The following is a 22,258-nucleotide window of genomic DNA, read 5'->3' on the forward strand; positions in this document are numbered from 1 at the left end:
CCATGTCAGGAGTGACTCAAGATGTTAACAATGGCAAAACCTTCTGGGGAGAGACCTTATCACTGTGTTATAGGTGTCTGATAAGTGATGTTGTAGACCCCCTACTCTGTTTAGAGATGGCTGTTCCAGTTAAACATAAGTGGCTTCCTTCACTGTTCACTCTCAAACCATCTGCCCTCTCCATCCAAAACGTGGACATTGCGGTCCTCATGGAACGTCCTTCATCCTTCAGATGCAGGTGAACTGCTGAGGAGCTGCTCTCCTGCATTGAATCATGTACTTGTAAAGCTGTTGTTTCGTCTCCCCTATATACGTCTGTGCACTCTTTGCTGCATTGGACTGCATATACAATTTTAGTCCGCTTGAGGTGAATCAGTTTTTATCTTAGAGTGTTTGGTTTCTGGTACAGCAACGTAAAAGCTAACCAGTAGTAAAAACAAACAAAAAGGATTAGCTACTAACGAATTGCTACATTAGCCTACTGTAGTGCTAGCTATCATGAATTCTTTGCTACTGTAGGCTAAGCAACAGTGATGCTTCATGATTTGACAATATTCTTACCTCAGGAATGCAAACATCAGTGACAAAAAAGTTATAAGAAATTTGCAACTTTTGTATTATGCCCATAGATTTGACATTAATTGGCAACAATCAACCTCTTTTTTAAAAATCCAAAATATTTTATGTATGTGTTATCTAACATTTATGTTGTAGTTAAATTCGGAGTAATATCAAAATTTTAAAATAAAGTTAAAGTAATGCAGTAGTAACAAGTTTGTATTCACCAAAATTACACAAGAACCAATTGATTAGATTTTGGCAGTGATGCAGGTTATAGTCTCTATCCACGGATTTGTTAAAGATTTCTGTATCATTGCGAGATAGCATCACTGTAACTATGACTACAAATGAACACTATGTCAGCTGCCTGCTGACCATCACATGATCGTGATCCTACTACAAATTGACCGCTGTGGACCACAAATGTTTTTTAAAGATTTCATTGATCAGAAATCATACAACGACTGAGCAGCCTTGGCGGAGTACTGTGATCTCTGAGTGCTCTTCTTTGACCTATTGTGGACATTTAGGGATAATTATTTTTTGTATTAATTTGCAACTGTTTTGTCATGTAGGCCCAATTAAAATACACGTTAGATTTGCACATTCAGCAAAGCTGTTCCGGAAGTCACTCGCGTCGTTTGCGATGACTCAGACCTGCGCAGATTCGATCACCAGCAATCGACACACAATGCAGCTGATTAGATTTCTGCCCAACTTGATCCTGACTTGATCTGATGTCATGCAACCATAACATTGTGAGATCAAGATGACTACAGGTTTTGGAGCCAGATGCCACAATTGCTCTCCAGTGACTGCACAGCCTCAGGGGATGATGGGAAATGTCTGGCTCTCACCTGATCCAACAGATGATCGATTTAGATGATGAACAGTGTGACTTTTGATAGAACATTTTCAGTTTAGTTGATTTACAGAGATTTTAATTTCATTTGTCTGATTTAGAAGTTTTATTGTACATGTGTGGTTGATGTTTATCAGAAAGAGAGGCAGAATACATCCAGATTACACATCAGAAACTGCACACAGTAGGTGGTTTGAGTATATGAACAATGAGTTGATTTCATTCTTTTTAGTATTTAGCAACACCAACATTTCTAGTAAGGGATTTTAGGATTGCACAGACATTTTAGTTCTGACAATATGAATATCTGACAGATCAGAAAGAAAAACTGTTGTCCTTGAATTCTTACTATTGTATTTGCCTTCATATCAGTGTTTTCTTTGTTTGGTCTTCTGATTTATGGGTCATTCCAGAATTGGAGGAAATTTGGGCTTTTGAAAAATAAGCCCTGTCTTTCACAATTTTCTGCTACATATTCATCAATAATAGATAAAAACTATCAAAGACTTGATTTGCTCAGCTTACACATCAGTGGTACATTTTTCATTCCATGCTTTATTTGTTGTTTGCTAACCCTACTCTAATCACAGTAACAGGGTTGCTAATCCATGCTAATGTTAGCTTTTTCCCAGGACTAGAAGCTAGATATTTAGCTGATTGTTACTGCTGACCAAGAGGACAAACTCACTGATGGAAAAAAGTAAAGAAAAAAGTCAAAAGAATTTGTCTTTTCCTGATAATATGCATAACAGGGCTGCATGAGGTAGAGTGAGACATTCAGTCAAGGCTGACAATGTTAATAAAATATGAAAAATAGAAGAGAGGACATAGCTTTGCTCTACCCATTCTTTTGGAAAACTGATGATGTTAATTCCAGGGTATCATGGGATTCACTGTTCTCTTCTTCTACCAGCTAAAAAGGTTATGCTAACATGTTGTGAGGCACACGTTCCATGCAGAATAATTATTATTTAAAATATTATGTTGATTAAATTTCCCCCCGCAATCACAAGAGACATCAATGAAAAAAAAATACCAAAAAAAGATTTAAATTTTAACTGTTCTATTTGAGATTCAATTTGGTTATTAAGGGGACAAGAGAAAAATGACATTTTAGGGTGAGCTCCAGACATATTTGGTATTTTAAAAAATATTTTCAAACCTTTTCTTCTAGTTTATTATTATTTATGATTTATTATTATTTATGATTAGTATTTTTATTATTTTTTATTTGGCCTCAGGACAAGTAAATTTACACAACTGCTTGTTTTAGTAATTTGTTCATGGATTATTTGAAATCTGATGCATGGGACATGAAATGTCCTCCAGTTCTGGAATGGCCCTTATGTACAACGACAAACTAATCTGATGCTGATTTACAGGAGAATTAATGTAATAATTAACAAAACTGAACCATGAAAAATATTAGAGACTGTGCATAAACTCATACTCTTGTCGGAGAACATTTTTTATAAATCAGTTTGTTTCTGAGCTCCAGGCTGAAGGCAGCTGGGAACTGTTCCTCTTGACAGCAGGCTTTAACTCCTCTCCCTGCTGCTGCAGCTATCTGCTCTCACCTAGAACCAGTCCTACGTCTGCAGACAGCGTAGCTCTGTGATTGGTCTGTGCACTCCGACTCTGCAACCTGATTGGCTGTCTCGCTAAACGTGGCTGCAGCACAGCCGGGCACGTAAAGATCCAGAAAGGAGCTGGCTGTCCCTTCAATGTTAAAGCAGAAGTAATATTTTACGTTGATGTAATGAAGCAGTGCACTAATATTGTAGAAGAACAATTCAAACTCACTGTGGATTACTTTCTACATGTACGCTGTTCTACCAGTTTCTGTGTTATGTTCAAATATAGCAAGATATTAGCCGATATATATTTTACTTTGACATTTACGACCGGAACTTCCCTGTAGTGAGTGAAAGCTGCCACTTGATAGATCAGGTGAGAGAGTTGAGCAGCGATAAGCATGTACAGTCAAAATAGTTGATGACAGCTCACCATTTTAGTCAGAACAGCGCTGTCATTTGAGGCCGAACGTCTCCACATCCGTTGTTAGCCGGCTTTAGCTTGCTATCCTCCGCAGGTAAGTAAAGCTGTCTGCGAGCCGATCAGCTGTTCCTCGCTAGTGCTCGTTTGGACCGTACCCCGCTGCGAAATGTGGGAATTTAATTTATTACTAGTGTTATGACCAGCCATCACAGCGGCATAGACATGATGAAACAACTGACACAATTTAACTTGACTCAAACTACTATTCGGCATGTACCCAGTCCATCAAGCTGCTCAGGTTTAAGTACAACTCAGTCTAATTCATACCTGTCATTCGTAACTGAACGAATGAAGCGACTCGGTGAGAGGAAGAGGTAATATGTAAAAACTGACATTTTATGAAAATAATGCGCTTTTTATTTCCCACTAGTAGTTTAGTAGGGAAAGTGTCCTTGACAACCTGAAACCGTTTCCACAGGTGCTGGGCTCTCCACCCTCATCAATGGCACCTCCAAAAACATTTCATTGCAGTGGCCAGATGGGCAACTGAGAACTTGAAAGTGGCAACAACAGCTAGAAGCCATGACACAATTACAGGAATTCTGTTATGCTGTTGCACTCTAGAGGCTCGTTGAAAACTATGTTACACACTTTGTTTTCTTATTCTACCGTTAATGCTAGTAGTACTACATAATTCAAATTGGCCTAGAACATGTGTGTCAAGCATATGGCCCGTGGGCCAAAAGCGGCCTGCCAGAGGGTCCAGTCTGGCCCCTGGGATGGTTTGTAAAGTGTAAAAATCACTAAGAAGACATTAACTGCAAATTGTTAATTTGTAAAACTTTAAAATACTTTCTAGAATTACTATATACACAGCACTTTGCCAGAAATGTAGCACTGAAAATAAGGATTTTTTTCAAAATAATTATCTTTTTTTTTTTTTTTTAAAGGGATCATGTACAATATTAAACATAAATGTTTCCATTTGATGTATTGCACCAGAGTCAGCTTTAAACTAATTTCCATGTGCAGTATCTTGGCAGGTCATAATAAAGACATCACAACATTAAAATTTCACAAGAAAGTACATGACACAGTGAAACAAAACATTACACACACACACACACACACACACACACACACACACACACACACACACACACACACACACACACACTCTTAAAAGCACACACATACACACACTCACACACAAATGCCAATTTAAAAGACATTAATGGTTGCAGTTCTGAGTGTCCTTAAGCAGGTTTTTCAGTTTGTTTTTAAAACTGCCGGTAGAAGTACAGTTCTTAATGTCATCAGGCAGGGCATTCCACTGAGTTGTAGCTTTTACAGAAAAAGCTGACTGCCCAAAGGTGTTGCGTTGAAAAGGCATTCAACAGTCAGTGGTGGAAGATATCCTTGTGGATTTTATGGATTGGATAATGCTATGAATAATTATCTAAATAAACATCTAAATGAAATCAATGTTTTGCCGTGATCACCCTTTGTTTTTCACGCAGCTCTAATTCTCCTTGGTACGCCTGCATATAGTTTCTCAAGGTACATGGCAGGTAGATTCTTCAGCATCTTGGAGAATCTGCCACAGATCTTAGACTTTAGATTCCTGAGAATAAGCACCTGTCTCATCAGACTGTCAGCATAATTGTCTCTCTGTCCTGTTAGGTTATCAACATGACCTCATGGATTATTCAGACGACTATGATGGTGCTGTCTGTCTTCATTGGCAGCAGCCAGGGGAAAAGGGATCAGGTGCTTTACTGTTCTGGTAGGTCACAGAGCTCTCACTGAAGCTCTTTATTTGATGAAATACTGCTGATGCTTTTGCTGTAATAAACAAACAATTCAACTACAATGCCTTCTGCTGCATAGTAACAAAGCATCCAGCCCGATCATGTTACCTAGAGGAGAAAAAGAAAGATGAAACCTGCCAAACAGAACCGTTGGAAAGTTGAAACAGGTCGACGCTGTTTGTAGTTCTTTGCAGATCTTTACAGTTTTCTGGAAAAGAAAGTCATTGTTGACCTTTAAAATCTGCAAACCTGTACGTTTTTCATTCTGTGTATTAAAAAGTACATCCAGTTGTGGCATCTCCATGGCCAAGTGGTTAGGGGCATGCCACATGGATGAAAATTAGTACAGCAACCGAGTGCATGTTACTCCACCCTTCTGTTTCTCCATATTTTCAATCTGTATCTATAGTAAAAAAAAAATGGTGTCCGTCAGTGTCATCTGATAGTGTATTGTAGATGTCTGCAGCCTTTTGGATGACTTATCAAATCATATATTTACTGATGTTTAGTAAATTGCTAACCGTGAGCTGCAGCTTTTCTTATTGCCATCACTGAGGTTTAACTTTGTTTTCCAGCTTGCAAGGCGATTGTGGATGAGTTGAATTACTCAATCAGTCTGGTCGACCCAAAGAAAACCATTAATGTCGGCAGCTTTAGACTCAACCCTGATGGGACCGTTAAAGACAAAAAGGTAAAGTACACTCATTTAAGATGCTATTGCCTTACCGTTGACCTGTCTTACTTAGTTTTAGTCCACATGAACTCACGAGTGACAATGATTTGCTACAGCCATGCAGAGGCTGGCTAGCTCAAAGAGTACACTCAGCCTGTGCAACACCAATTTTGAATATTGTGTTTTTTATCATCTGTTTTTATCGAGTTTTACAGTGTTATGGAAGTCTTGTGGAAATGTACATTATGCAAGTACCTATGTGGAGTAAGAGTCTCAATCAATTAAATTTTATTTATATAGTGCGAATTCACGACCTATGTCATCTCATAGTGCTTGGCGTAGTAAGATACAGACCCTACGAATTATACACAGAGAACCCAACAATCCAACGTTGCCTTTGGATTCACTATGAGCAAACAGTCAGCGACGGTGGGAAGGAACAAAAATAGATAAATAAATAAAACAGAGAGAGGAAAAAAAAAGTTCAAACAGAACCAGGCTCAGGGAAGGTGACCATCTGCCTCACTGGTTGGGGTGAGAGTGGAGATGAGCGGGGAGGGGCATACATAGCAGGAGGGGTTGGGGTGGTGATAGCAGGATAGCAGATGGAGAACAGACAAGCAATACAAACAGAACAGTGAACATTTTGGAGGTCGATGAGGCCAGCCTCTGCAGATCAGAGACGTGTAGCTCCAGATCCAGAGACACCTGCAGAGAGAACAAACACAGGACCTCAGGGGAACACAGACTTAGTGACATGAAATGGTGACATATAACTGTATGGAGGAGAGAGAGAGTGGAGAGGAGCCCAGTGCATCATGGGAATACCCCAGCAGTATAAACCTATAGCAGCATAACTAAGGGACGGGTCAGGTGATACCGAGCAGCCCTGACTATAAGCTTTATCAGAGAGAAACGTTTTAAGCCTAATCTTATAAATAGAGAGGATGTCTGCCTCCTGAACCCAAACTGGGAGCTGATTCCACAGCAGAGGAGCTGATAACTGAACTCTCTCTGGAATAATGTTCTTTGGACAGATGAGTCTAAAACTGAATTAATTGGACACCACAACAGAGGAAATGTTTGGCGTAAACCAAATACAGCATTCCAGGAATAAAACCGCATACCAACTGTGAAGCATGGAGGTGGAAGTGTCATGGTTTGGGGATGCTTTGTAGCAGGACCTGGCCAACTCACCATCATAGAATCCATGAATTCTGCTGTGTATCAGAGGGTGCTTGAGGAACGTGAGACCATCGGTAAAAAAAAATTAAAGCTGAAGCGGAAATGGATCCTGCAGCATGAATATGACCCAAAACATACCAGTAAATTACACCAAGAAATAGATGAAAACTAAGAAATGGAGAGTCCTGGAATGGCTGAATCAATGCTCAGATCCGAATCTTATTGAGATTCTGCAGGGTGACTGTACATGCAAGAAACCCCTCAAACATGTCACAGCTGAAAGAATTCTGCGTTGAGGAGTGGGACAAACTGTCCTCAGACCGATGTCAGAGCCTGGTAGGTGCCATCTAGAGTAACTATCTGGTTAGATAATGTGGTTCTGAGGTGTTTAGGGCCAAATACAACAATCTCAGTTTTATCCAAATTTAAATGAAGAAAATGGCAGGTCATCGAGGTCCTGTATGTCCTTCAGACATGCCTGGAGTTTGACCAACTGATTGGTTTCATTTGGCTATATGGATAAATATAACTGGGTGTCATCTGCAGAACAATGAAAATTTATGCAGTGTTTTCTAATAGCATTGCCTATGAAGCATGTCCAAGGTTCACTTAATTCTAATAACATGTTCCAGTCTCTGGGACCAAGATGGGGAGATGAAGCTGAGGGAAAAAGTGTATCACCTGACATCCTAAACTAGCTGGAGGACCTAGCGTGGAACTAGCTGAAGGACCAGATTCCAGAAATTGACGATGCCATTAAGAGAATATAAGCATTCATTTCAGTGTTATCTGTTGAACTAATAGAACATGTTGGCTAATTAGTGTTGTAACAAATTGGTTGACATTAGTTTACTGTATCAAATGCCGCACTGAGATCCAGCAGAACAAGTATAGAAACCAGTCCACTGTCTGAAGTTGGAAGATCATTGGTGACCTTCACTATTGCTGTCTCTGCACTATGATGCATTCTAAATCCTTACTGCAACTCGTCGAAGCAAGGTTCTATAACATTTTCCCATGTCATTTATTACTTAATTTCAGATGCAAGCAGCTCTTTTGAAATGGGCGTTTATTCTTCACAATCTTTGGAGCAACTTCATCCTTAAACACCTGCCAGACTCATGCCATGACAACTGCAATGTGCATGACCAGCAGGAGTATTTTCAGAACAGAATTTACAACGATTACTGTTCAGATGTGAAAGAAAAAATATACACAAATAAGCAATACCTTGTTGCACTGCCTGTCATGAAAGAATTTCCTTCTTAAAGTCCTTTGAAGTCCATGAAAAGTCTCTCAAACATGTTCAGTTTGGCTCAGGAAGCGAGCCTGTTCTTCCGTATATGATGTCCGTCGCTCAAATCTGTAGCAGAACCAAAAACATGCAACTTTAGTTCCTACATGGAAACCTAACCCTTTTTCAGTGTTTTGAACTTATTGTACAATTCCATAAATTATTTAGTAACTTATTTAACTTGTTGAATTATAACCATATGAAATTATTTATTACATTAACTTAAACCTTAAATAACATTTACAAAGCTAATGTTATGTTAAGCTAGTTACAGCATACAACAGAAGTTGACTAGTAGTAGTGTATTTCCTCTTACAAACAATCAAAAACAAATTCAGATCACATTGAAAATACGGGCAACAAAGTAGAAACTTAAAGCAACAAAAGTGAATGTACCTGTGATCAGTGACAGAAAAGTTATAAACCTGGTAATCTAAAAGCATGTTAGACGAACTAGTATGCACTAGAGAAACCAGATCTCTCTTTAGCTACCTAACTAAGAACCAGTTTGTGCTTCACATTTATTATATTTCCATATACCACCACTCAAAAGTTTGGGGTCACCCAGACAATTTCATGTTTTCTATGAAAACTCACTTTTATTCATGTGTGAATATAATTGCACAAGGGTTTTCTAATGCTCAATTAGCCAACACAATTAGCACAATTATCACCATTAGCTAACACAATGTAGCACTAGAACACAGGAGTGATGGTTGCTGGATATGGACCTCTGCACCACTATGTAGATATTCCATTAAAAATCCGCCATTTCCAGCTAGAATAGTCATTTACCACATTAACAATGTCTACACTGTATTTCTGATTCATTTAATGTTATCTTCATTTTGAAAAACTGCTTTTCTTTCAAAAATAAGGACATTTCTAATTGGCCCCAAACTTTTGAACAGTAGTGTATTTTGGAGTAGAAGCTATATGAAATTGAAATACTCAAGTAAAAAAACTACAGAAGAGCAGCATAGCTCAGGATAAGCAATGTGGGCCTAATGTGCAGCATTAGTATAGTGCCCCTTGACAAAACAGAGCTATATGTTTTAGTAAACTAGAAGTTACATTTATATTGACCTGTGGTGATCAGTATTCCAGGGAGTACCCCTCCATCTGTGCTGTACAAAATTCTGAAGGAAACTAATGTCAAATGTACAGCATTGAATATTAATTCATAAAGAACTTATGTTCTTTATGCCTCTGTAAAAGTATCCATATCAATATTGTTCTTTAACACAAGGATGGCCCATGGTTGTGCAGTTTTGGAAATTGAAACCTTACTCCTTGATTTTTCCCTAAAATGTGTTAAAAATGTTTCACAAACAGCCTGATTTTTTGTTTGTTTTTTTTTTTTTTTTTTTTTTTTTACATGATAGTCCATCATTTTATTTGAAAACTTATTGCCTGACTACACCCAAGATCAGTGTGTTTGGTGAAAACAGTTTGGGGTTGTTATCATTCTTCTCACCAAACCAGGATGGCATGGTTCCTCCAGAGATGAGCTCCTCCTCTGCCCCCGGCTGACACTAACCTCCACCTGTTGCTTTGTTTGGTCAATCAAATGTTACTGAGCCACAGAAGAAGCCAAACCTTGATCCCATGCCCTCGCGGCTCCCTCCTTTTCAGCAGCTTTTGACCTAGTGTGAATCGAAGAGGGAGGGATGTCACAGCTTAGATGCCATCAGTGAGAAGGATTTGCAGGTTTTAAGTCTCTGCTCTTTGGCCTCCTCACAGTAGGACTTCCTGGGGGCATGGGGCTGCTCTGTGGCACAAAAGTTAAACCTGCCTGCTGCAACAATGACACATTTAAGGCCTCCAAAGACATTGAACTTAGTTGGAGTGGTGAGTTGATCTCATAGTGACCAGTGGGAAGTCATGCATTGAGAATGAGAGGATGCACAATGGCATGCTCAAACAGTGACACATAATATCATGGCCCAGAAATGTGAGTGAGGTGACATGGAGTCTTTTTTTTTAACCCAGACATTTTGCATTTTCTTTCTCTCTGGGTTCTTAAAGGAATAGTTGAACATCCTAACAACTGCCTGTTTGAGTTTGACATAAGAAGCTTTGTGTGAAATACCAAATGAAAACATATGTTGCCTAGCTTCATATAAAGATGGGAAGAATGAGGAAATGATTCAGTTACCAGCATGCTTCTTTAATCTACATACTGAAGCATAACTACAATAAAGACAGATTTTGAGGTAAAGCATGTCCTGACATTGTTACTCAATGGGAAGCCCATCAGGGAACCTTTCCTCATAACTGTGGTTTGGAATCTAAATTAAAAGTATGAACCTGTGTACACCCTCCAGTGTTCAAAAATACACCACAGGGTAGCACACATGTTGTTTGTGATTGATGTAAAGAAATAAAATTAAGCAGAGTGTTGATTTGCTCTGTAGCAGAATGATAATGAGGTGCAGCCAAACATCTCCTCTCCAGATCTGACACAGTACGGTGGAGATAGGTTGGGCTATGTGAAACTAGTGCTGCTCAACCTAACAAAAATACCTCACTCTGATAACAAACCTTCAAAAAAATTGCACACTGTTGTTCATCAGGGAAAAAAGTTCTACCACTTGATCTAAATCCATAAATTTCTATTTATAGTTCTGTTTGTGATCAGATTAAAAAAAAACAAAAAAAAACAAGACAACTTGTTAATCAGTGACCTTTAGAGAAGTTGGTAGTTGCATTTTTGAACATCCAATTTTAGAGAGGATCACATTTGAGATCCTGAGGCCCAGCAACAGGGGTGTGATCTGTCATTTGCCTCCCACTCAGAATAGTTCCTGAATGTGACTCCCCTGAATCTTCATTTTGATGGAGCCAACCCAGCAGATTACCTCTGCTTCAAGTCTTGCTAAACTAAACTGACCGTGTCCGGTTTCTAAGTTAATCTAGAGAGCCATGACTACGGCCAGACTAGCCTCTGTTCCACCAGCTTGAAATCTTACATTTAGCATTTCTTTCATCAGTCAGAAAACAATGTGTTTTTTGGGGGGTTACTTTCTATATTCTATAATACCCAGTATGCATGGACATCCAGTGCTTATGGGAAATATTGTTCATCAAAAGAATAAAAACCTAAATCCTGAATCAACAACAAAGTTAGATAAAATATAAGCATAATTTAAAAAGGTAATGACATTGTGAATGAGTTTTCTTTCTTTCTTGCTCTATACGACCTCGTGGAAAAGGAAAGCTCACTCACGAAAAAATATTTTTCACAAGATGTTGCACGATTGATTTTAAGCACTGTGCCAGGCCTCAACTGTTCTCCATCTTCCCCACATTGTAAACATTAAGGCTGTCATTTGTTGGTGGTCTATGGTAGCAGCTGGTTGCATCTTTCATACTCAAAATTGCCGGCTAGTTGCACACGGCTTCAGTATTTCTCTCTTGTCACATTGAAGTGATATTATTACCATCAAACGTTACTTGGGCTGACCTTTCAAACTGGAATAGTATTTATACTGGCTGACCCAGGACTAAGACAGCACCATCATCAGAGACATGCACTACTGTTCAAAAGTTTGAGGTCACCCAGACAATTTCATATTTTCCTTTAAAGCTCACACTTTTATTCAAGTGCTAACATAATTGCACAAGGGCTTTCTAATCATCAATGAGTCTTTCAACACCATTAGCTAACACAATGTAGCATTAGAACACAGGAGTGATGGTTGCTGGAAATGTTCCTCTGTATCCCCATGTAGATATTCTATTAAAAATCAGCTGTTTCCAGCTAGAATAGTCATTTACCACATTAATAATGTCTAGACTGTATTTCAGATTAATTTAATGTTATCTTCATTGCAAAAAACTTTTTTTCTTTCAAAAATAAGGACATTTCTAAGGGACCCAAACTTTTGAATGTTAGTGTAATACACCCAGACCATTGTCTGTTTGACTGACGATCAACAATGAAGTACAGGGCAATCAGATCACAAGCAAACAGACTAAGAAACAGCTTTATTCATAGAGCTCTCTGGACTGAGCACCCTCCCTTCTACCCGCAACTTCAACAAAACTGCAGAACACCTGCAAGGACCGATATTTTTACCACACACACTCTACCTCCACTTTTACCACAGACATCTTATCATCAGGCACACATACCTTGCCACTTTAATCAGTGTATAAATTACCATTATAGAATTTTGTAATCTGTATTTAAAGTCACTTTTGTATGTAGCAAAACATGCTGCTCTTTCCCTTACCTGCTCTTCATTTTTTTTTATTACCTGTGCTATCAAGTACTATTCTTGATGTCACCACAAAGTATATGACAATAAAGCTTTACAATCACTAGTATAATCTCTCAACACATACATTCTTATTCAGTAATCTATGTTTACAATGTCAAAATGATATTTTAGCTCCTCATTCTGTTTGCCACTTTGATGACAATATTATTATTAATTTATGGGTCTTTATCGTGCTATATCACCATTGGGCAATGAAACTGAAAGGCTTCTGTCCACAGTGGTGCAATAATGGCTCCCTGTCCAATGGGAATTGAATGGAGTATAGCATCCCTGAGAAGCCTATTCTTTGGCCCAACCGGTAGCACCCCACCACCAACACAACCCCCACCCCCCCACCCCATTCTTCAGACAACACTGTGATTGACAGCTCCCTTTCACGATGCTCCGACTGGCAAGGAAGGGGTTTAATTCCAAACCATTTTGTAGCATGACATGATAATGACTCAGACCCAAGCCCATGGGTGGAGATAGACCAACATGTCGAGCAGGGGGAGATGAGTCCATTTCTTAATTTTTTTGGCCTTTTAGTGGGGTTTGGATGAGACTGAGCATTTAGTTTGAGATTAAATTTTAAACTTCTATAATAATGTATCACAAGAAAAGACATGACTGCTTGATGACAATGAGAATATGGCTAGGGCAAACAATCACAATTTTTATTACTGGTTAATCTCCTTTGTATTTTTCATAATGAATCTATTAATTTGGCCAATAAGGCCTCTAAAAATGCAAAAAAAAAGAAAAAAAAAAACACGCTATACAATACCCCAGATTCCAAGGTGACGTCCTCAAATGTCCTATATTGTCTGAGCAAAAATCCCAAATATCCCATTTTTGTGTTTACTGTCAGAGTATTTTACTGGGCAACCAAAGTGCTGCCATCATTAGAGGTTTATAAATGCCCAGCATGGTATGACGTATTTAAAATTAGCTTCAGCTCAGCTAGTAGCAACATGTAAATGCTACTTTATATATGCTAAAAATAATAACACTATCTGTAATATATAATGCTAATCCTGAACAAAGTCATTTTTTATTTGAGGAATGTTTATATTTAATTCTTATTTTCCATTATGCAGGACCTTTATTTATAGTTAAATATTTTTTCGGGAAGGGAAATATTATATATCAAGAACTGGGAGTTTGTGTGTTTGTGTGTGGGAGATCCAGTTCTTGATATATATATATATATATATATATATATATATATATATATATATATATATATATATATATATATATATATATATATATATATATATATATATATATATATATATATATATATATATATATATATATATATGACAAACAATTATTTGAACAAAAAACTAATTCCTAAATAATTGGATCTAACAATGTCCTAGACCAGACAAAATCACTTATTTTACTAATTCAGTGGATGAAATGCCCACTGGTGTCAAAGCCATCACAAGCAAAATTTGATTGATAAGTGAACCTCATCGTCATTGGCCGACATGACCTACATCCCCTTTTGCTTGGCCCCTCCAACCTTTGGCCCTGTGTTGTAACACGTCCTGTTGACTGGCCAACTTCCTTCCCTTCTCCTCAGTGTTGTCAAGCTCAAGAAGTCTTCTGCTGAGTGAGTCCAAAGTTACACAGGTGGGTTCACCTTTAACGGCAGAGGTATTAGTAATTGGTTTGATTCATTGTTACTACCAAGAAGCAGAGGACGAGGCAGAAAAACGGGGCGCAGAGGAAGGATTTGCTGGAAAACAGATGGCAGAGAGGCCCTTTGTCATTTTGTGACATCTCAAAGTGTGTGTGTGTGGGTGTGTGTGTGTGTACATTTAATGTAATCAGTAGGTTTGGCCCAGAAGAAAACACAGCCAGTTCTGAAAAGAAACAAAAGAGGTCAGGGAATATTCTATCTACATTGTCACAAAATTCAGTTGATCCACTCCCCCCTCTTCCTCTTTAAGCCGTACACTGTCCCAACACCCCCCACCCCCAAACTCTCTCCCTAACCCCAACCTCCAGCCTGCCACCTTTTGACCAAAGAAGACAAGGAAGATTTCCTCCTTTGATCATTGGAGGATAGAGGGGGATGAATGGGCCAAAAGACGGAGCGGAGGCAGCGCAGGGGGATACTAAGGAGATGAGCTGTTTACCCTGCACTTGGCTTCTGTTGAGGCCTCCTGCTCCTGCCATCTCCTCCACCTACCCCACCCTTTTCAGGAAACCAACCCCTCCTTTTGGTTGTTTGAGGTGGAAAGAGCACCGACCCACCTCCTCCACTTCACCCTTTTCACTTGCCCCGTTCTCGCCCCCTCACCCCTTGGGCATCACCCCTGTCACCCAATATCCTTCTGGGGACGGTGGGAGCAGAGTGCTGCACCTGTTTTGACCCGTCTAGACACCACCACATCGCAGTAGGATGGGATGGGGGGTGGTGAGGAGGCAGCGTTGGAGCCACGGATGTTGGATGGAGAGGTGGGGAGGGTATTCATGCGGGCTAAAAGTCAGAGTTCGGAGGGTGAGGTTTATTAGTGCGGATGGAGAAAACCCAGCGGAAACAAGAGGTCAGCGTGCTGACCCACACAGATTCCTGTGGTGTAACACAGCTGACACCGGGCCGACCCAGACACTGAGGAGGTCTGACACCGCCGACGGGTTCTTTAGGGTTTTGTTTTCCTCACTGTAACCTGTGTAGCGTTGTTGGGTCCATCCAGGTGCCATCTTTGGAAGAATATTTTAGGTCTTTGTTTTTTTACTCCATATTTTCAATTTCCGCTGCATGTTTCCCCAAGTTATAGCAATGTGCATATCAAGATAGTATAGGAAACGTAAGAGTAATGTCACATGACACCAGAGCCGAGGACGGCTTTACGCTAAGCCACCAAACAGCTCAACTTGTGCGCTCCATGTTTTCCTCCTCTCTCTGGATTGTGTGGCCAGGTCCCGTTCGCTCGCTCAGAGACTCACCTCAGTGAGCTCTTGGATGGGGTGTGCAACAGCATGAGTGACTACGCCCTCCATGTGGACCCAGACACCCAGCACAAACAGTACATAAGGTTTGCTCCCAGAAGCAGCACAGACACCAGCAGTTTCCCGGACTTTAAAAACTTCCAGTTTGACGGGCCCGAGGCATCCAACGTCCTGAAATTCGCAGTGAGTACAAAACTGCATCACTAAAATACCAAATGTTATCTGTAATTAATACCGTGGACTAGTTTAGGGACATACACAGGTTGCAGGAATTTACAGACTACTTTAAAATACCGACATGCTTGTGTGAAAAGTTCTTCTCAGCTTCTGGCTGTGTTCCATTAAGTTCTTACTAAATTGGTTTGCAGCTTTACAACAGGAAGAATTTCTAGAATGACTTCCAAATATTACAGTCTGGTAAGGGCAAACTATTTGTCCCCTGTCAATCCTTTGTAGGTAGGTTTTTTATATAGTATTTTTACAGACATTTTATACACATTGTATATACATGCAGTGAATGTAACCTCACATAACTTGTTATATATATAGTTAATTGTCACTAACAATGTTTTTCAGTTTAAGGTACATTGTGGTCACTTTTCCCATTTTTCCTCATCAATATTCACCTTCTGAGACCCAGGCCTTGATAAGGCTGTCTGAGCATTTCTTTTCTTTTTCTTACTGTAAAATCGTGATACTTGCTGTCTATATAGTCTATATTGTTCTAACAGCAAGTGCTACATACATATAAAATTTTTCGACTGCTTTTTTCTTCTAGTCACTAAACTTAATTATAGAACATAATTATTACAATTATGAATGGCTAAATTTATTATTAATAATAACTGTCCACATGTTCACTGATAAAGCGTTGTAACAACAGAAAGTTGGACAAATACTACAATCCTATTTTTTACTTTCAAGTCTCTTTATGGTCTGTAGGTTTAGTGCCCTCTTTATTTACCAGCACCATGTCTCAGCACTTTTTGGAGAATTTTTTTGAGAGTTTCAAATCATTTAAAAGTACTTACTTAATCTATAAGTCTATGAATGGGATGGCCCCACCGCCCCTTTTATCAAAAAGAGAAATGGCATTACTAATACAAGATCAGCCACCAGGGGTGACTATGAAGTAAAATTTAAAAGTCCTCCTGTGCACTGATGCCTTATCTATTAAAGGTTGCACAAACTGGAATACTTTACCTCTAGCTATCAGAGAAAAACCTTTGTCAGATTTAAGAGACAGTATGAGGCATGGCTGTTTTACAATCAAACTTGTTAGCATTGAGAAAATCAGACACTTTACAAACAGGCACTTCAACGATAAGCACTTTATGACAGGCTCTGCCTAGAAAGCACTTTACTAAAACAATAGCACCTTAGGGTAGGTTTAACCCAGCCAGAATTAATTTATCTTCATTGTATTTGTTTTACTATATTGTTTTAATACGTCTGTAACCCTGTATGTTTTTCTTTCACGTGTGGGACAACAGATGGAAATTAGCCTTGTGCTAAATCCGGCTTATTTACAGCAACCTTGTGTAAATTTATGAGATCGTGCATTCATTAATATGCACTACCTCATCCAATTAAATAGAGAAATTAAATGAAATGCACAATGTAGCAGTACCCATCCTGAAATTCCCATCAAATTTCAGGTCAGATGTGCAACCATGTCACCTCTTTTACTCTTCAGTTGAAACGTCATGTATTGGTGAGTTAGTTTGTCAGTGGGTTGAATCAACAGTTCCACCTGCAGTCAGTAGGCGTAAATATTTTGTACTGCAGAAGGACCGGTTTGTGCAACCACTCTGAATTTAGTGATGTGTGAATTCACAATTAGCAAACGCTTTATTGTAAGTAGGCTACATATGAACTTGTAGTAGCTGCTAGCATTAGCACATCACTCAAAGTTGCATCATGTGACTAAAGCGTCGGCAGGGATTTTTATGAATGGAACAAACATCAGAATTTCTTGAATGCAACTTCAATTTTTGCAGCTTCAAATTGATATTGTTGGCCATGTGAAGTTAACAACAGAGAACAGTTTTACTTATTGTGTATTGGTTATGTATGATCAAAAAACAATAACGTTAGTAGAACACAATTTCTTTCTGGATCCAGGATCCCTTGCAAAAGAGTTATTAGACTTGACTTTTTTAGATGAAAGTAAAATAGATAAATAAAAATCCTGCTTGGATTAGGATAGAATAGTAAATTTGATAAAGCTTTTCTATGCAGGATGAAAGTGAGATAAGTGAACTAGATTATTGTTTAACCTCGCACTCCTTAAAAATTCGAATGATTTGTTATTCTACAAACAGACAACACGGAAAATTGCATATCCCAAGGAAAATGAAATCATCATGTGCTACATGCACAATGGCCACTCCCTGTGCTTTGTTTAACATCCAGAATTCAAAATCCTTTAGCTGCTGCTGCACCCAAAGGTGACAGTTAAATTTATGGTTTTACGTTTTGCTTGTCAGGATGCAGATTATATGAGGAGGTCCATGTCAGAAATGGAAATCTGAATTCTCTCATGAAGTAGAAATAAACTGGTATTGCGGGTTTCCATTAAGCTCCCACTGAATCTGAAGAGCTGTGGCTTCACCGTGTGACCACAGAGTTGTCAAAATGGCTGAAGGGATACATGACGACTGACCTACAAATGGTGTACCCTCCACTGTGCCGAAAGACGTGACAAACACAGCTTTTGTTTGTGTGTGTGTGTGTGTGTGTGTGTGTGTGTGTGTGTGTGTGTGTGTGTGTGTGTGTGTGTGTGTGTGTGTGTGTGTGTGTGTGTGTGTGTGTGTGTGTGTGTGTGTGTGTGTGTGTGTTGTGTGTGTGTGTGTGTGTGTGTGTGTGTGTGTGTGTGTGTGTGTGTGTGTGTGTGTGTGTGTGTGTGTGTGTGTGTTGTGTATGCATGGTTGAGCCGCCTCAGCACCAGTCCCCCCATACCAAGCCTTTCTTCTGCACTTGTGTTTTTGTGTCAGTGTGAAACTGTGGTGGAGGAGCTGGAGGATGACATCATCTCCATGTTCAGCCAGGACATGGAGAATGTGCACGAGGAGTTATGCAACAGAATCTCAGGTAGCAGTACTTTCTGACATGTTCCATAGCAGACGCACACACGCACACACACACACACACACACACACACACACACACACACACACACACACACACACACACACACACACACACACACACACACACACACACAACAGAACTAGAAAAGTCCAGAAAGAAATTAGCTGAATGAATGAATCCAGACATTGTTTGGCAATAGTAGCCCCTCTAAACACCAAAATCCAGCCGTGGGTTTTAAAAATATTGTTTTTTTGGTATAAATTGCCAATATGATACAATTTACCAGCCAGAAACAATGAAAACAGAAAGAATCGCCAGATTTTCAACTGTCCGACACTGTCAGCTACTCGTCTGTGACTTGCTGTTCTGTTGAAAATCTAAACTCAGAATTGTGAATCAAATTATTCTGTATACACTACCGTTCAAAACTTTGTGGTCATTTAGAAATGTCCTAATTTTTGAAAGAAAAGCATTTTTATTTAATGAAGATGACATTAAATTAATCAGAAATACAATTAAGACATTGTTAATGTGATAAATGACTATTCTAGCTGGAAACAGTTGAGTTTTAATGGAATATCTACATAGAGGTACAGAGGAACATTTCCAGCAACCATCACTCCTGTGTTCTAATGCTACATTGTGTTAGCTAATGGTGTGGAAAGACTAATTGATGATTAGAAAAGCCTTGTGCAATTATGTTAGCACAAGAATAAAATTGTGAGTTTTTATAGAAAATATGAAATTGCCTGGGTGCCATAGTTTTGAATGGTAGTGCAAATAGTAGACATAATAGTAGAATATAATAATATTAGTCATCATTTTATTCAGTGTTGGTAACACCTGTGGGCACATGCAAATATTTAGTAAATACGGACCACAGGTTTTTATATTTTTGTAAAACTTCTGCTTTAGCTTTTGTCTTTTCTGAGAAATAAAATGGTAACTGTGTCATACTGCAGAAAAAAAACCATATCTGCATTGTTTGTACTTCTAGTCATGGTTGTTGTTTCCATAGCGGTGCAGAACTTTATATTGCAGTGCAGTATAAATAAATGAGCCCACATTGAGGACGAGTGTGACAGGAGTAAATAGTTCTAAGCGTTAACAACAATAGTTAAATATTTCATTTTCTGATTTAAAAGGAAAAATGTTAAAAAGCTAACGTATCCCATCAGTAACCTGCAGCATACAAGGTGCTCCAGGGTCAGTTAGTGACATTTTACTCACAGTCTGTCCCATTTTCACACATGCTGAAGACGAACTGTTTAAACAACAAACTAAATGGTAATTTTTTTTTGTCATAGATGATTAAATGTGGTGCTACATTTTCATTTATCTGCAAGTCAGTAACCTTAACACTGATGTTTTGTTCTGTTTTTCATTTCAGACTACTGTAAAGACGGCAATCGCATCAGCCAAGAGTTATAGTGTTGTTTCATACTTTCAGCGGATGAAGGTGGGACCAGCTTTGTTGCAGAGATTATGAAAAATGGGACTTAAATAAAAATATTTTTTGATAAATAATTTAGAATTGTTTTAAATAAAGAAAAGAAGAAATCTTGGAAAACTAAAATGCGCTTATTCGTTTTTGTTTCAGCCTCAGATCATTGGACTGTTGTCAGCTGCTGCTTTCTACTGGTTTTCTGAATGCTGACAGTTCTTGCTTAGTCTGACTGACAGTTTTAACTTCATTTTATTTATCCTTTACTTAGAAAGGAAGTTCCCATTGAGACACAACATCCAGGGAGTCTTGGTTAGAGATCAAAAACAAAGCACAATAAAGAAGCAATGATTGTGTTTGTCAGTAGACAGTGGGATTTGAGCTACAGAGAAAAATAGAAACACACAGTACTACAACACCTGGGCAGTTTATCAAGCAAAAATCTCCAAACATTTAGTTTTTCACAGTAATCTAAATATCTTTGAGGCAGAAGCTGTTGGTTTAACCTTTTTTTCTTGGGCTGTGGGAAATTGTATTTTCACTTTCTGATATTTTACACACAGCTGCATTGGAACAAATCCACGCATTAGGTGATGATAGAACTGATCATTTTCAGAATGTTCTTGATGATGTTTGTTTTGCTTACATTGGTTTGTCTTCTTGTATTTTTCTGTAGTGACGTAGGCCTTGGTTATGCAAGGTCAGAGCATCATTTTTAGATCACAAATTGGAATTTCTTTGTCACTCTAGATACATACAGACACGAAATGGGAAGAAAGCTAAAAGTTGAGTGGCTTCAGAATTGTGCCGTGCTATTGTCTGGATGGGAACATGCAGCACTCCAATAGGCAAGTGTCTTCTCATACAAACCAGCAGGTGTATGGGCCTGTGCAAACACTAAAGCCTCCGTCGTCTGATTGGACCAGACCTAGCAGCAGCTGGTTGATGATTGGTCAGAACACTGTGTATTGATATGCTAAAGGATGCATGTCCGCAGGGGAAGCATGTTGGGTTGCAGAGAGTGCATTGTACTGAAGCTCCTCTATGTAGACTCAAATATCACTTAAAATGTTTCTGCTTCACTGAGTTTAATAAGTTGGAAGGCTGTAGCAAGAAAATTGACATTAGGTCAAGCATGTTTTTGTATTTTGACACTCGTAAAGCCTACTTAGCAAAGAAATTAGGCTTATGGGATGCTGGACAACTGGATCTGACCTTTTGTAACTCTTTCATCTCCAGAATGAAAATCTGATGACAAGAAGGCTGTTACACAGGCAGCAGTTGAAAGGAAGCTGCAATAATGACCAACAAGACTGTATTTACCACATAACTGGAACAAACCCGCTCATCTATCCTTTTGTCTTCAGTCTGTAAAAACTTTTTTCTGACTCCCTTTCACACTTTTATTCATGTACCAACATAATTGCACAAGGGTTTTTAATCATCAATTAGCCTTTCAACACGATTAGCTAACACAATGTAGCATTAGAACACAGGAGTGATGGTTGCTGGGAATGTTCCTCTGTACTCCTATGTAGGTATTCCATTAAAAATCAGCCATTTCCAGTTAGAATAGTCATTGATCACATTAACAGTGTCTGCACTGAATTTCTGATTCGTTTAACCCTTTTAAAACCGCAGGGATCACCGGTGACACCGCGGCACATGTGTATTTCAAATTACTGTAACTCCTCGCTACTTCTTGTGAAACGGGGCTTTCTGGTGCTATTACATGCATTACGGTAATGACTGAGTGCCGTGTGGGGAGAGGGGGGAAATGAGGAAATGAGTATTATAGTTCTAAAAGGATTAATGTTATCTTCATTTGAAAAAATGCTTCTGTTTCAAAAAAAAGGATATTTCTAAATCACCCCAAACTTTTGGACAGTAGTGCAGATGAAGATTTTCACACACTTTCTGCTGCTGCTGCTTCTTTTCTGCCAAAGTGAGAACCAAGGCAGACATATCCTTTCAGTGCCAGTTGGTTGGTTCTAACTACCAGGCCAAATGTCATGAAACTTTGTGGAACATGGCCAGAAAGAAGGAGCCACTTCAATTTTGGTTTGGATCAAGATCTTGAAGGTTAAGCCTGTACAGCACAG

The 22,258-nt window shown here is 38.9% G+C and overlaps 1 protein-coding gene across 1 annotated transcript; it reads left to right on the forward strand.

The window, feature by feature from the left end:
- Positions 1-3,356: 3,356 nt before the first annotated feature.
- cnpy1 (canopy FGF signaling regulator 1) lies at positions 3,357-20,288 on the forward strand. The gene is made up of 6 exons (XM_023267582.3): positions 3,357-3,515; positions 5,105-5,207; positions 5,808-5,923; positions 15,590-15,802; positions 18,616-18,712; positions 20,103-20,288. Exons 2-6 carry the CDS (start codon positions 5,114-5,116, stop codon positions 20,141-20,143), a joined length of 561 nt encoding a protein of 186 aa, XP_023123350.1. The 5' UTR covers positions 3,357-3,515; positions 5,105-5,113; the 3' UTR covers positions 20,144-20,288.
- The last annotated feature ends 1,970 nt before the right edge of the window (positions 20,289-22,258 follow it).

The sequence above is a fragment of the Amphiprion ocellaris genome, chromosome 10 (genome assembly GCF_022539595.1).
Source record: "Amphiprion ocellaris isolate individual 3 ecotype Okinawa chromosome 10, ASM2253959v1, whole genome shotgun sequence".
NCBI classification, from domain to species: domain Eukaryota; kingdom Metazoa; phylum Chordata; class Actinopteri; family Pomacentridae; genus Amphiprion; species Amphiprion ocellaris.

Coding starts and splice junctions, on each gene's coding strand:
- cnpy1 (XM_023267582.3), top strand. CDS start 5,114: ATGACCTCATGGATTATTCAGACGACTATGATGGTGCTGTCTGTCTTC. Junction 5,208..5,807: donor TCAGGTGCTTTACTGTTCTG/GTAGGTCACAGA, acceptor TTTGTTTTCCAG/CTTGCAAGGCGATTGTGGAT. Junction 5,924..15,589: donor GGACCGTTAAAGACAAAAAG/GTAAAGTACACT, acceptor TTGTGTGGCCAG/GTCCCGTTCGCTCGCTCAGA.